General features: G+C 40.5%; 1 protein-coding gene across 1 annotated transcript; it reads left to right on the top strand.

Moving 5' to 3' along the window:
- The first annotated feature begins 1,237 nt into the window (after positions 1-1,237).
- Positions 1,238-13,629, top strand: dis3l2 (DIS3 like 3'-5' exoribonuclease 2). Its single transcript, XM_061084528.1, has 21 exons — positions 1,238-1,342; positions 2,153-2,929; positions 3,019-3,149; positions 3,340-3,393; positions 3,630-3,731; positions 3,812-3,995; positions 4,214-4,263; positions 4,736-4,965; positions 5,044-5,217; positions 6,400-6,479; positions 6,615-6,727; positions 6,906-7,013; positions 7,137-7,370; positions 7,967-8,046; positions 8,217-8,400; positions 9,076-9,162; positions 9,489-9,636; positions 9,930-10,060; positions 10,385-10,489; positions 10,777-10,881; positions 11,388-13,629. Exons 2-21 carry the CDS (start codon positions 2,179-2,181, stop codon positions 11,487-11,489), a joined length of 3,153 nt encoding a protein of 1,050 aa, XP_060940511.1. The 5' UTR covers positions 1,238-1,342; positions 2,153-2,178; the 3' UTR covers positions 11,490-13,629.
- Positions 13,630-15,725: the final 2,096 nt, after the last annotated feature.

Below are 15,725 nucleotides of genomic sequence, written 5' to 3' on the forward strand. Positions count from 1 at the left end.
ATTATTATTATTATTGTGACTATGCGGAATTTGCTTTTTGAGGGCTTTCCCATGCTCAAAAAGTTGCTAAACTTTGCAGTATATTAGAACGTGGTGAAAATGACAGTATTCTGGAGTATTTGGAAATGGGCGTGGCAAAATGGCTCAACAGCGCCCCCTGGAACCCAGCCGCTAGGTTTCCACATAACCGATTTTCATTATAATTATAATATAATTAAACAGGCTTACATGTAGATGCGTGGACAAGCTGGCGGGCAGGTATACAGGCAGGTAAACATCCAGGCAGTAACAAAATACAGCTAATAGACACAAAAGGTTAGTTTTTAAGTGCCATCAAGCAAGACACTGATCATTTATAAACTTCAAAATAAAGTCACCAAAATACTGTAACCAAATTTGCACCTTAAGATATTCAATTGGATGTATTTTGTAGATGTAATTATTATTATTATTATTATTATTATTATTATTATTATTATTATTATTATTATTATTATTATTATTATTATTATTATTATTATTATTATTCAGGCAAATGAATTGGCTTTTTGAGGGCTTTAACATGCTCAACTTCTTACCAAAATTTGCAGAAAGTTAGAAAGTGGTGAAAATTTACATATTCTGAAGGAATTTTCAATGGGCGTCGCAAAATGGCTCAACGGTGCCCCCCGAGACAGCCCGAGACCCCCGGAAGGTGTTCCCATTGACCTATCTTCACAAAAATCGATATACAGGTGTATCATGACCAGACAAACAAAAAAGTCTTTAGTTGCAATTTATACATATTTTGCTATGATTCTATTTTTTCCCATCTCATGTGGTCGTTAGCAGGTTTTCATTGACTTTGTTATGCTCATCAACACATGTGTGTTAGTGTAACATGTGACGCCATGTCCATGAACAAGCTGCTCTAACATCTGTCCACCAGTGTCAGTCCACCAGATTTTAGAGCTCTGAGGTCCAGTCATACCTCCATACAATGTCAATGGAGCCTCCACTCAAACAGTCATCCTTAATTTGTTCTACTAATACTTCAGTTTAATCACTGGGACTCTTTAAAAGTACATAACTCTACATTTTATTTTTGTGATTCTTTGTTGATAGTATATAGGTACGTTTTGGAGAATATATCTAGACGGGAAGTTTCTGTGCAGTCGGCTGATTGTGACAATTCCGACTGCACCTAAATGCAGCCTGACTGAAACCTCTCCTGTCAGCGGAGGCAGAGTAGCAGTTAGCACTTTGCTCTGAAGCTAACAGTTCAACACCCAGTGGAGCAGCAAGCTAACAGTTCAACACCCATTGGAGCACCAAGCTAACAGTTTAACACCCAGTGGAACAGGTAATGTCAGACATGTTATGGGTTCACCTGAGGGGTTTTCACTCGTTTGTCGTTGTCTGACGTACAAGTTGTTATTGAACGACGAACTAACCCTCCTCGTTGTGAGTTGCTAGTCGATGCTAGTCCTGCTCTGCTAACATCTGCCATGTAATGTTAGCGAGCGGCTAGCTGCTAGCTAGGATACCCTTAGAAAGACTCTACCAAAGACGATGAGATGGCACAGCTCTTCTCTCATTTAACTAAGCTAACAGTAACTATGTTACATGACAGCCATGCTGATGGCCATGCGAGTTTAAATCAGTGGACTACATCATGTCAGCTGTTTTCATTCCCCAAATCAGGTTTACACAATGATGTCCCCTTTCTGTTTCGAGTTCCCTGAATGATGAACATTAATTCTGAAACAAAGCTACCTGAATGAAAGTTACATTTATTGACCAATGCCGAGGGGCGACACTCATTATTTTTTAATATCGTATTGAAGCCTTTCAGATTTTAACACAATACGCAGTTCAAAGAGGAATAGTTCCCATAACCCATAACATGACAATAACAAACAACATTACATTCAAAGAACTGGGATTTCTATCACCACCCTCATATTTCATTCCCAACAATCTGACTTTAGGTTAACAGTATATTTACTACATTTTTCAAATTAATCAAATTAATCATCCCATCTTTCAATGCTCCTGAATAAAATATTTCATGTGAGGCAAATTTGCTTGATCTCAGCAAACCAGTCCAGTCTGGGCTCCCTGGTGTTTACCACCTTCTCATTGAAAACTGTTTTATTCTGTGCTTTTTCAGAGGCAACATCTTCAAGGGATTGCCACATGGATCCTCCTCAGCAATCTAAGAAGGCTCACATGAACCGAGAGCCGAGGCGCAAACAGGATCAGCCAAGCGCCCCTCCTCAGAAAGATGCATATGCCAGACTTCTCAGCCAGCACCGCAGCAGCAAGTTCAATTCGTATCTGGACCAATATGCAAAGGACTTGTCATTTCAAAGGGAAACGAATTTGCCAAGCACGCTGGTCAAAGCCCAGAGTGACAGGCTGAACATACCACAGCGCAAAAGGGACCAAGTGCTTAATGATTTCTCTGATTCAAGTGACTTCTCCCCCTCATCTTTGAAAAGTAAAGGAGAGGAGAGCTCACTGGCTCTGCACATGGAGAAGCTGAGCGGTCGCACTGCGCCGCAAGACTGTGAAAGGAAGCAGGATGGCACTGACAGGCAGCGACGGGGACCGAGGAGGGACACCACCACCAGCCAAGATGGAGACATTGAGTCTGGAGAAGAGTTCAGCTCTGTCACCCTTAGTGATTCCAACAAACAACAGAAGCAGCAGAAGAAAAATAAGGACTCCTTTGCCTCTAAAGAGCCCAGCTTTGATGGACGTCCCCAGTCCCCAAAGGAAGCCGGCACAAGTGGACAGGAACAAGAGAAGATGAAGAAGCCGAAGAAAAAGAATCTGCCCCAGAATGCAGAAGAAGAGCAGAGCCCAGAAGTGCCTGGAGCGATTACCCAAATGTCAAGGCCCAAGTCTCCTTATGGTAAAGACAAGAAAACGCAGCAAATCAGAGGTAAATTGCCGTTGACACATTCATTCTCACTCAGCAGGTGTAGACACATTTTATTGTGATGGATTATATCAATTTCCATTTCTTTTCAGCTTCGACAACCAATTCTCCGGCAGACAAAGGCAAAAACAGAGGAGGAAAAGGATCCAAGAAACAAGTGTTTGACTCTTACATGACAGCTGAGGACGTTTCCCATGGCCTGAAGAGAGGAGAGCTTATTCAAGTACATTATAACTCTTCCTAAACCATAGTAAACTTATAGAATTACACAGGGGGTGAAATGATGTGGACATGCTAATTTTCTACGCTTATTAATGTATTTGATTACAATTTCACGAGTGCAACTTTATGAAAATGATTATTAGGATTGTTTTGTATTTTTGTCCCGTTGAACTCCTTTTCTTCCTCTGCAGGGACAGCTAAGAATCAACCCTAAGAAGTACCAGGAAGCTTTCATCCCCTCTCCTGTAAGTTTCATATTATAGAGCTAAATTAATTGATTAATTTCCAGGTATTTTTTGCACCGCGAATTAATTCAGTAAATCATTTTTCCAGCCTCCGTAGCCGGTTTAGTTCTGTATAACCGACTGGTTGCTATCAGGTGGTAAATGAGGAAGTGTGACTTTGCATGTGGTTTCATTGTATAAGCCACTACCAGAACATGGGTCTTCAGAAAAGTTAGAAATCTCTTGTGTGTTTGCAGGATGACCTGCGGGATATATTTCTGGATGGGATTGTAGCTCGCAACAGAGCGCTGAACGGAGATGTGGTGGTGTTGCAAGTCCTACCTCGAGAGCAGTGGAAGGTAAAGTACACTTACCTCTCTTACCGGTACAGTGTACTTGTAGTATGAAGCTTTGTATCTCAAACTCTGTGTCCGTCCAGGTTGTGAGGTCAGATACTGACTGTGAGGGCACCAGTGAGTCAGATACACAGAGAGAACATCTGGTGAAAACACCCCAGAAGAAGAAAGAGCACACCCCCAGGCCTGATGCTACTGTGGGCGATCGCTGTAGGGACCAGGATGAACTCATAAGCAAGGTTCAGAATATCAGCCTCACTGACACAGGTACTGTGAAGAAGTAGTCAATGTAGCAGCCTTTGCAAATCCTTATTCAGGAAGTGTGTTTACCCAAACTTATAATTCTGTTTCAATTCGGTACCTGTCAGTAAACACTGTTTCAATGACTATTCACTAATCTGAAGAGCGTGTCAATCACAGGTGATCTTTTTGTAATAGTTCCATAATCTGTATCATCTTTTTCCTCCTCACTGGACTCCTTGAAGATCCTTCAACCCCTCGGTCCAACGGGGAAATATTCCAAAAGACAGCTAAAGTGAGTTTCTACTTATCTTCAATGTGCAGAGCAAGAACAGTTTTTCACTAATTACTCGCGTGCAGTGTAAAAAATCAGCCACATAAACGTGACCAACATAACAAACCAACTATCTTTTAAAGATTTCCATCCGTACTCAGCCTGGCTCTTTTGTTATATCCTCAGTCTAATGTTACTTACTTCAGAATAAAACAAAGTGTAACTCACCCATTTGGGATGCTTTTACTGAAAAACCTTGGGATTTACAAATGGCATTCTTATACTACAAAGGCTCCGCTAGTTATTTCTCTTGTTCATCAGCAGTGCCGTTTCCTCATAATTCTTGTGCACATTAAACTTATTTAAGTGGTTAAACCAACAGAGATTTAGAAAACAAAAACAAGTTGCTAAAACATATCCCACAGCATAGATGCTACTGTGCTGGAAATGAGTCCTCACTGTTCTCCTCTCGCCCTTTGTGTCTGTTTGCCAGGTGGTCTACATTGTTGAGAAGAAACACTCCAGAGCAGCGACAGGCTTCATCAAGTTCCTACCAGACAAGCCCTTTGCCATGTTTGCCCCTGTGGACCACCGGGTGCCTCGCATTAACGTCCCCCTTGTTGACTGCCCTGCCGACTTTAGTTCCCGCCCGGGGGACTACATTAACACGTTGTTCATCTGTCGCATCACCAACTGGTCAGCCGACAGCAACTTTGCAGAAGGGTGTGTATAGATTAACGGTGCGGTAAATGGTATAACCCTGCAACCACTCTGATTGTTTCTTAATGTTTTCCCCTTCAGACGACTGGCTAAGACTCTGGGTCAAGCTGGAGAAATCGAACCAGAGACAGAGGGCATCCTGACGGAGTATGATGTGGACTCTACTGAGTTCTCAGATACCGTGTTGGACTGCCTGCCCAAGAACCTGCCCTGGACCATCCCACCTGAGGAGCTGAAGAAGAGGAAAGACCTGAGGTACAACTGTGAAACCACTACATCGCTTCTTCAAATCTTCCTCTCCTCTAATACCCACGGCTTTCACTGTCTATCATTACTTATAAAAGTCGCCAGTAAAACTGCATTTTACACTAATATGTAATCTTTGCAGTTAATCCGCACTTTAAATGCATTCCTGGGATACAACCGTTATACCAGTTATATATTATTTACAGTGCACAATATAATAGGACTACTTATAATTTCAAGCTTTTTCCTCCAATGAGAGCAAGCAAGTGTATCAAATCTTAATTAAGATCACGTGTCCATACAACAGGATTCTCAGTAGGGCTGCCGCGATTCGTCGACGTCATCGATTACGTCGATGCTGAAAATGCGTCGACGCCTATAAAATGCGTCGACGCATTTTTTTTGTTAAACCGCTGGGCGCATGGCGTGGCTGGGGGAGCAGCCGCCCCGGCGCCCTCCACGCAGCCGGAGGCTCGGTGTGCGGCCCGCATCAATTTTTTTTTGGGCGGGGGGGGGGGGGGGGGGTGTTCGTCTCGTCCTCGTCCACGGCGCCTCACGGCGTCGCTGGTGCGGGGGCTTCCTTTCTCTTGGACCGCTGGGCGGAAGGCGGGCCCTGGACGCGTGTCGGGTCCTTCTCGCGTCACCTCAGCTACGGCGCCCGCGGGGGGGGGCGGTCGCTAGCCTCAGTCCAGAACATGTTGACATGCTGACATTCTTACATTACAACACACATGTCGAACTGACGTTTGAGTCGGATTTTGAGCTGGACACATACTTTAAACATCTTGCACTTGTTTAATATGCAGACCTAACCTTTTTATTTTGATAAGGGGTTAAATAGAAACTTTGATATCTTTTTGAGTTGCACTGCTGACTCAACTTATAAGCCCTCTTTTTGATTTATTTTTATCATGTTGGAGTTGCTAGTTTAAACATACTGTTTGGCACTTATATACTAATATTTGAGCCTTTGTTTACATTTTGTTTTGTGCTGCATTATACGATGACATAAAGTTTGTTGTCAAAATAAAATTAACTGATATGAAATGGTCAATAAGTTTTTTTTCGGAGGAAAATTAATCGTTTAGATTAATCGACTAATCGATAAAATAGTCGTCAGATTAATCGATAGAAAAATAGTCGTTAGTGGCAGCCCTAATTCTCAGTGCACTGTTTTTTCATTACGTGCAGGAACGAGTGCATCTTCACAATCGATCCGGCCACTGCCAGAGATTTGGATGATGCTCTTTCCTGTAAACAACTCCCAGATGGTAAACTGCTGTCTGACTCTCGTGATGATGATGTGTTCTAAATAAAGATGTTTGATGCTCATTATGAAAGATTTTGTTATATTGGGAGGTTTTAGTGTTTGATGTTATGTTTACACTGGATATTTTTCAACACAGGAAACTTTGAGATGGGAGTTCACATTGCTGACGTGAGTTATTTTGTGGAGGAGGACAATGCTCTGGATGCCATTGCCAGCCAAAGAGCAACTAGTGTGTACATGGTTCAGAAGGTGAGGACACCTGCTGCAACACTTTTTAAAATTATACCAAGCTGCTTCATTCAATTTTCATATTTTGAACGAGTATTTGACCATAACCTTCTCAGCAATCCACATATTAATGATGTGACTGCCAATTTATCTATTTGTTTATATACTCTGTGTGTTCACCTGTTTTGTCATCATCCAGGTGATCCCCATGTTACCTCGGTTGCTCTGTGAGGAGCTGTGCAGTCTCAACCCTCTCACCGACAGACTCACTTTCTCTGTCATTTGGAAAATTACACCCGAGGGGAAGGTATGATCAATTCAAAATTGACTGAGCTGTTTATAATTGTCACAGATATAGAGTTGTGAAGGGTAGGATTGCCGATTGATTTATTTCATCTCTTTGGTTCCACTTCACTTGCCCACTCTCCAGATCCTGAGTGAGTGGTTTGGCCGCTCAGTGATCCGCTCCTGTGTGAAATTGAGTTATGACCATGCTCAGAGCATGATCGAGGCCCCTGAGAAACTGTTCTCCGCTGGGGAGCTGCCACCTGTGGACCCTGTGCACCCCATCGATGAGATCCACAAGGCTGTGCTCAACCTGCACTCTATTGCCAAGAACCTCCGAGCTCAACGCTTCTCAGGCGGAGCCCTCAGGCTCGACCAGGTCAGTCCCACATGCTGCTATTTGACTATAATGTGCCGCCTTTTCTAAACAACGTACTACACACTGGTCTATGACAGCAATGTCAGAAAGAGACCATCATGCTTCCTAACTCAACTTATTTGAGGTTTCAGTACAGGTCCATTAAAGGGATAGTTCAAAGAAAAAGAAAAATCCACTCTATCTACTCACCACTGTGCTGATGAAGGGGTTGGGGGAGTGTTTGAGTCCACAATACGCTTAAGGAGATTTAGGGGTTGCAGCCCAATCGAATACAGTTGAAGTAACTGGGGACCATTTCTTAAAAAACAGATCAGGGAGCATATTCAATTCAATCATCTTTAACATTTGGGGAATTTTTTGACTTTGTTGTATTCCTAAATAGAATTTCATACTGTCTTTGTAATTCATCTTATGTTTTGGAATCTTTACAATCTCTTTCATTGTCCAGAAATAGGACTCTGCCTATGTTTTTGATATGTCTTACTTTATTTCCAAATAAGAACAATTATCAAAGATAAATTGACAATATCCCGATTTCCCATTTTTCCAGCTTCATAACATTATCTTGTGTACCTGCATTGTGTTCTTCATTCTAGATGAAACTTTCTTTCACCCTGGATAGAGAGACCATGATGCCTCAGGGCTGCTATGTTTATCAGTACAGAGACAGCAACAAGTGAGTAACAAACCCTTCTCAGATGCATCTGTGTCTGTTCTTCTGTTTCTCTCCCAAATATTTGACAAGGCAAATTTATAACCTATGTTCAAAAGCATTCTTTTGATCAAACCTCCATTCCTCCCATTTCTTAAATTCCTCCTCTGTCGCTCTTTAACTCTTTTCTCTAGGTTGGTGGAAGAGTTCATGCTCCTGGCGAACATCGCCACCGCCCACCACATCTACCGCAAATTTCCTGACCTGGCCCTGCTCAGGCGCCACCCTCCACCAAAAGCCAAGATGGTGGATGAGCTGCAGGAGCTGTGTGAGCAGTTGGGCATCGACCTTGACCTGTCGTCTGCAGGAGCATTGCATGTAGGTGCTCACAATGCAGATGTCACCTGATTCGGTTCAAAATTGGGTCGAAAAAGAGTAAAATTGTTCATTTGTCCCTTTTCTCATGATGTTTGTCATCTGTGTTGCATTATCACACAAGGAATACAATCATTAAATACAAATTTTAAAAAAATCGTGATGAAAAAGGCTATTTCTGTATTGCTATATTTGTTTATTTATTTGTATATTTATTTCTGCAATTATTAACTAATTTCTACATTAATTCATTAATACATTCCTACGTTTATTTGTATTTCTTTAAACCTAAATGTGTTTAGTTATTTATTAGCTTGGCTGTCTTAATTATTAGCTAAACTAAAGCGGCTAATACCGAGCTACAGGCAAAGCTCCTGTGTACCAACCGACTCAAGACAGAAATAGTGGATCCGATGACACACCTCTGTAACAAGTTAACCCCGCCCACACAGTAAACCTATGGACACAGAAATGCATTAAGTAATAATTATTACATGTAGAAAACAGAAATGGCCTGTTTCATCACAAACTTTTCATTTTATTTATTTATCTATACATATTTCATGTGTTGTCCTAATACAATCATTCATCGCAGTCCCCAAATGAAAAATATGTTAAAGGAAACCTGACAATATTAATGATTGAATTATTTTTATTGTTTTCCCCCCCAATATGCAGAGGAGCCTCAATACTACTCTTGGTGATGATGAGTACTCCAGTTACAGAAAAGAAGTCCTCACCCACATGTGCTCCAGACCCATGCAGGTGGGAGCTCAGTAGCTACTGCAGAAAAGCATTGTCCATATTCATAATAGATATAAAGACAACTATTTTGCTCTATTATTAATTTGTGGGATTGACTTTTGCATGTAAACTGAAGAATAACCCTAATGAGTCAATTGTGATGTAAAGTTTTGATATAGTTGTTAAATCAATTATTGAATATAAAATAGTATTTATAGGATTGAGAAGTGAAAACAACTTGAACATTAGTCTCTAATTTTTAATAAACCAATATTATGTATCTCTCAGAAATTGTTAATCTGTAGGATCTGTGTTTGTAATTAATCTGGATTGTTGGTGTTTTCCAGATGGCGCTGTACTTCTCCACAGGCGTCGTGAAGGACGAGCCGCTGTTTAAACACTACGCCCTCAACGTCCCGTTCTACACACACTTCACCTCGCCTATCAGGCGCTACGCTGACATCATTGTGCACCGGCTGCTGGCTTCTTCCCTGAGTGTGTACCTTCATTACGAAACAGCCTCTCTAAGACACACACACTTCAGCAGATAACAGAATGCCTTGTTTGTCAAGGACAATGCTTCATTGTGTTGCAGGACATTTCTGGTTGTTAATGTAGAAAAGAACAAAGCAGCCACAGTCCTGATTCTGACTTGATGTAATGTTTTTCCTGTTGCCTTTGTCATTATTTACCCACTTCCTACCCGTCTGCATGTATGTTTGAATTATTTATTTTGTTTGGCTCATACTTATTTTGTTCATGTCTGTCCTCTCCACGTTCTCGTACAGAGTGTGGGCCTCACTTAAGGTTGTCAACAGAGGAAGTGGGAAAACAGGCATCGCACTGTAATGACAAGAAGACTTTGTCAAAGCGAGTCCAGGAGCTCAGCTCGGACCTCTTCTTTGGAGTTTATGTAAAGGTGGGTAACAAAATAACAACACACTGTCAAGTGTGATTTTAACCAAATACTTCTATATCAAGTACATAATTTGCGATTTTTCTTTTTAATCTTTAAGTCTGAGGGAACATTTAGTATTTTTTGATATGGGTCATTTATTCTTCACCACAGTTTCATATTATTATTATTTTGAGAGTCGTATTTCCTGTGGCTTCTACCTTCGGCTGTGATCATGGAGTTGTGGGTTATATTGTATCCTCCTTAAGTATAGAAATGTTTTGAGCAATTCAGCTATATGATTTAAACGTGATAAAGTTTATTCCAAGGTCTGTTTGTTCTCCACAGGAGTGTGGCCCCCTGGACTCTGAGGCCATGGTGATGGGGGTGCTGGATCAGTCGTTTGATGTGCTGGTTCTCCGCTACGGAGTACAGAAACGCATCTACTGCAAGGTCAGCTGCAATTCTCTCCAAATACAGGAAACGGCTTTTAAATATATTAAGTAAATTTGTGCATGTTAGTACTTTTAGTTTTTCAGATGCACTCAATTTAAGAAAAACTTTTATAGTTTTTTGCTTCATAATCACATTAGTGCATATGTTGTGTAACTATGTAGATGGAAGCTCACTTTTACTTAGTAAAAAAAGGAAAGAGATGAGGTGGTCTAGAGAGCGAAAGTGTGAGCGTCCTGTGACAATTTCATCTTGACCTGTTTGAAACCATTTGTTTTCACTTTCAGTCTGTTGCGGGCCTTGCCTCATTCCACCATCATAGGGTGGGAAAGAAATCTGAGCTGACCCTGATCTGGACACCAGAAGACTTGGAGAAGCCTCCAGTGGAGCAGGTGAGAACCACAGCCACTAAAAATGATTTTGTTACAGTCTGACCTGCTCTTAGATTAAGTTACCTAATGCACATAAAAATGGAGAAAGAGATTGAAGGTTTCATATCTATCATGTACGTCTTCACTGAATGATGACAGTGCTCTTTTTACAATAATACCTAAGCATGGTTTGATAATATATGAAAGTGACAGGAGAAATCTCAGTAGAGCAACAGTCCCCTTATGAAACCAATTGAATTCAAATGATCCAGATGTTTATTTGGATCTTTTATCAAGATTTATCCATTATTCTCTAAGAAACCTAATTATTTCCCAATGTTAAAGAAAATGGGGGGTGAAAAATCCTAGATCTGCCCCCTGATCTGGGATCCTCCTCAAAATGGACTGGGTTTGTTCCTGACCCTTCCACCAAGTAACATTGTAATCTGCAGAATCAGCTTAACTAAAAAACAAAAACATAACTCCTTAGACTGTCAGATGCTCATCATTTGTGGTTTCCTTTACAGATAATTTCACTCTTCACTCTGGTGGAGGTGCAGCTACAAGACGACAGCGCTCCGATGAAATACAGCGCAGTGCTCAAGAGGCCCGATGACAGCGCACCATAAATACAGGGATGTTCCCTGGTGTACACCAACACTTACACAGAAGTTTGGGATTGCACTTTTTCTTTCGTTGATGCATAGACTTGACGTGTAGTTTAGAAGCAGTATTACTGTGTGGGACAGGGATGTCACAGATCAGATCAGAGTCAGATTTTATTTGAAGTTCCTTTACTGAGTTTCTGTCTCAATGCAAACAACCCACCCAGTGCAAGTCAAGTTTTAACCCACAGATGGCACACATTTATAAACCCCCAATATTAATTTTCAAGCTTGGCATCCATCTTTTATGTATGTAATGATAAGTGATTTGAAACAAAGATATGTTTTAAGGTAATATCAGTCCATTCAAGTCTTAGATAAAACCCTAATCGTCAAAATGTTTTGGTTTTTATGTAACTCAGTAAGGATTTCAAATTGAACTTGAGCTAAGTTCTGTCTGTGAAAGAAACAAAGCATCAATGACTTATTTTGCTGATGATTTATTGACCTAATGAGGTCAGCGTTTATGTGATATAACTGTTGCACAATGTAATTTGTGTGAAAACATATTTTTAACTAATTTTAGTTTAATATCATTGACAGGTTTCCTAGATAGAGAGGACGCCCATGTCTGGGTTTGCAAACCATATCACTACTTATGTTTGGCTGTGGGGGGCATAGAGGACTAAGGCCCCACTCACACATGCAAATGTTTCAGGGGAGTTCCACTTAGATTTACTTTGCCCCAAAACATTCGCTTCACGCTAGTGTATGTGTTAACGTGCCTTTACTTCCGATTCAAGGAACGGGTAAAGGAACGTTTGCTTAGGAACATAATACCTCCTGCCATGTGTCATCTGTGAGTTTTTATAGAACCTTTTGTGTATTTATTGTGTTTTATAAAGGACTTATTTTCCTTTGGATGTGTCTGGGGTGTCAGTCATGGCAAGGGAACGACTTCAGGCTATTCATGTCTTAGTCATGAAGTCCAGCTCACAGGAGATGATCATTTTTTTAAATGAGGGCTTCATGCATGTAACATGTTCTCACAGAAGGTAGCAGAGGTGTGCAAGTGAGGCCAAAGTTTCATTATTTATCAACTCATTGTTTTTTATTTAATACAAAACATGGGAATGACTTGAATGTATGGTGACCGAGACGTCCCACCCAAGCACATTAACAAAAACATGAATGCAAAAAACCACGACAGAAAGACAATCACAATGGAAGTGAACAACAATGGATGTTGACAATGAAAAGTGCAGAGTTACTTACAGCTACAAGCTATCAAATAGTCAAGGTTTTCACAACAACTGCTCACCTAACAACGCAAAGTAAGTCTGCCCTTTTTACTCTAAACATCTGTAGTCGATCTCCTCCGTTATGATTGTGTTTCCGTTGTGTTGTTACCTTTGCATTTGTGTTGTCTGTTAACCCAGTTGTGTGAGGCGTCTCAGCCAGCGTATGAATGTGATTTGCTGCTGAAAACATTTAGTTGCCTTAAGATCGTAATTAATTCTATGTTGACTGATGTGCTTTTGGAATGAATGATGTTTGTTTGTTTGGTTTTTAATGATCAAATTTGTGCAGCACCAGTGCTTTATAGACCTCCTAAATATCAACATCGGACTGACTTTCATTCCAGCTGCACATTTTAAAATGGCCGTGGGCTTCACCTTTGCTTTAAGTGAGTTTACGTCTTTAGTTGCCTCCTCATTCTGACTCTAATTGAACTGTGCCATTTAGTCCTACAGATTAGCTGCTACCTCTGCACGATTTGTTTTGAAATTCCTTTTCATTGCCATAATTTTTAGGCCAGTCAGAGTTTTCTTTTTCAAATACTTCCCAGCTGATGCTTTTAATTTATTTAGTTTTACATTGACATTATATGGCATGAGCTTTAAATGTATTTGTAAACCAGTAAGTGGTTAGTAGTCGAAAACAACTGTAGTCGTAAATGTGTTTTTGTGATGAACTTTGAATCCAGTTAAAGCAGAATGAGATTTAAACAACCTCTGTGTATCTTCTGTAAAATATATTCACCTGTATCTTACACTCTGGTTAAAATTCAAAGTGCATTTGTTCTCTGCTACACCACTATACTATACAGAGAAATAGAGCGCTGTCTTTGTGTCTAAGTAAATAAATATGTACATGACATCCACTGGGAAAATAACGACTCCAATTGTGTTTCTTTCTTACCTCTGCAAAGGAGCTTATGTCTTCAACATCTGTTTGTTTGTTTGTTTGTAAGCAAGATTGAGCAAAAAATACCTAATGGATCACTAGCAAACTTAATGAAAGGATGAGGTACTGTACTGGTCAAGGATGACCCCATTACTTTTTGTTGCAGATCCAGATTGGGACATATTTTTTAACCTTGCAACATTTGTATGAGGACATATTTGTTAATTTCTGCAGAGTATATCCTGTTACAACACTACATCATTATGGACAGGAGTCTTGTCCTCTTCTGGAATCATTTCTCTGTTTATTCTTCACCAGTAATGCTGCTGCAGGAGGCGGGGTCTAATAATGCCTGCCTGCTCTGATTGGATCAGTGGAACAATTCTCCTTGTTATTGATTACTTTTTTAAATCTACTATGTCAATGCATTATATAAATGTAGTAAAAGCCAAAGGTACCTGACTATAAATTTACTTAATTAGAGATGCATACAAAATTTACTCAAGTTACGTAATTAAGTAAATATACTTTTTTCACATCTCACCACTGGTGCCGATCATTTTGTTTTTTGTTTGCTTTTTAATTTTTGGGGCAGCAGTTTTGTTTTAACACAACTGGAACTTGGAGGTGAGTCACTGAAGATAAGGAGGGGAACTCCCATTCTGCGTGTGAGTGAGTGATCACTCCTGCTGTGAGTGTTGCATTTACAACTCCACAACCTAATGAACCACACTGTGGCACTGCCCTCCCCTGTTGAGCTGATACAGTGAATACACAGATAAACTGTGTTCTTTATTACCAAGGAGGGTCTGTTGTTAATCAACCATAAGGTCATTTCAACAGTGTGACGCAGATTGTGATTTGGACTTCCGTCCCAGTTTATGACCACCAGTTGAAACTTCAGTTGCTGTATACTCCCCAACCGATGAATAATACTTCCACACATTTTCTTCCCTACTTTAAAATATATGTCAAAGTTCGCAGCTACCTGGTGAACAAATGGAGAATCCAGCTGATTGCTGAAGAGCAGGATGATTCCTTGAGGAGTTCAAGAGCAGGCCGGAGATAAAAGGAGTGTGGATGTTGGACTAAGGTTTCTCACATGAACACAAAACAGATAAATGCTAGAATGACACTCAGTAGTAGGCATAGCATCACCAAGGCCCAACAGTCCCTCTATGAAAAGACATTTAAATTCACCAGATTAACAAAGACACTTGTTACAATTGGCTGCCATGCTGGTACCACACATCCATATCCTGAAGTTGAGCAGGCTACAGTTATTTAGCACTCTGGGTACCATGAATTTCGAGGAGTTGTAGACCTATTTCTAAAAACCAAAATACAAACCGACGGACCAACATGGCCCAAGAATAAAATTAGTTAAAACCATGTGAAATGAAAAGCTCCAGCAGCAGCAGAGTGGAGCTGGACTCATGCCACTTATTTCAGTTTGGACTTTGATTTTTATGCACAACCCAACCTGACCCGTTGTGCCCCATTAGGGTGGAGTCGAGTAGTCAAGAGAAACATATACACATACAAACCACTATAATTAAAGTAGTGGGGTCTGGACCTTTATGACGCATTCCATTATATCTCAGAGCTCTAAGAATGACGCCACACCCGAGTTGATAGCGTTCCAATTGATATTTCGAACAACAGGAATGGAATATGGTGACTGTACAAAACAATGTTTACATTAGCCAGCAACACCAATTCATAATAATGCATGACGTGGCATTTCACGCATACTAACACCGTAGTAACATGTCCACACACAGTAATTGGACAGTACTATGTGTACGACAAATATAATGACTAAAGTACTAGTAAACTGTAAAAACTACAGCTTTTACTTATTGTTGATACACTGAGTATCCATCATGGATTTCAAAGTCATGGGTGGTGGGTTAAATAGCCATTTGCATCTTCCAACTCAGGGGTTGCTAATTCCAAGCTCTATGTTGGAAGGTGGCATTAATTAATTTGATCTACACCAAATTACAGACAATCATAAATATCAGTCCCTTAAAACTGCCTGTTTATTTTTCGTCAAGATCCATGAATTAT

This window comes from Limanda limanda, chromosome 13, assembly GCF_963576545.1.
Source record: "Limanda limanda chromosome 13, fLimLim1.1, whole genome shotgun sequence".
Taxonomy (NCBI): Eukaryota; Metazoa; Chordata; class Actinopteri; order Pleuronectiformes; family Pleuronectidae; genus Limanda; species Limanda limanda.

What these genes read in the sequence shown, in the direction of transcription:
- dis3l2 (XM_061084528.1), top strand. Translation starts at nt 2,179, where the DNA reads ATGGATCCTCCTCAGCAATCTAAGAAGGCTCACATGAACCGAGAGCCG. An exon ending in GAAAACGCAGCAAATCAGAG is followed by an intron (nt 2,930 to 3,018) that starts GTAAATTGCCGT and finishes ATTTCTTTTCAG; the next exon opens with CTTCGACAACCAATTCTCCG. An exon ending in CAGTACAGAGACAGCAACAA is followed by an intron (nt 8,047 to 8,216) that starts GTGAGTAACAAA and finishes TCTTTTCTCTAG; the next exon opens with GTTGGTGGAAGAGTTCATGC.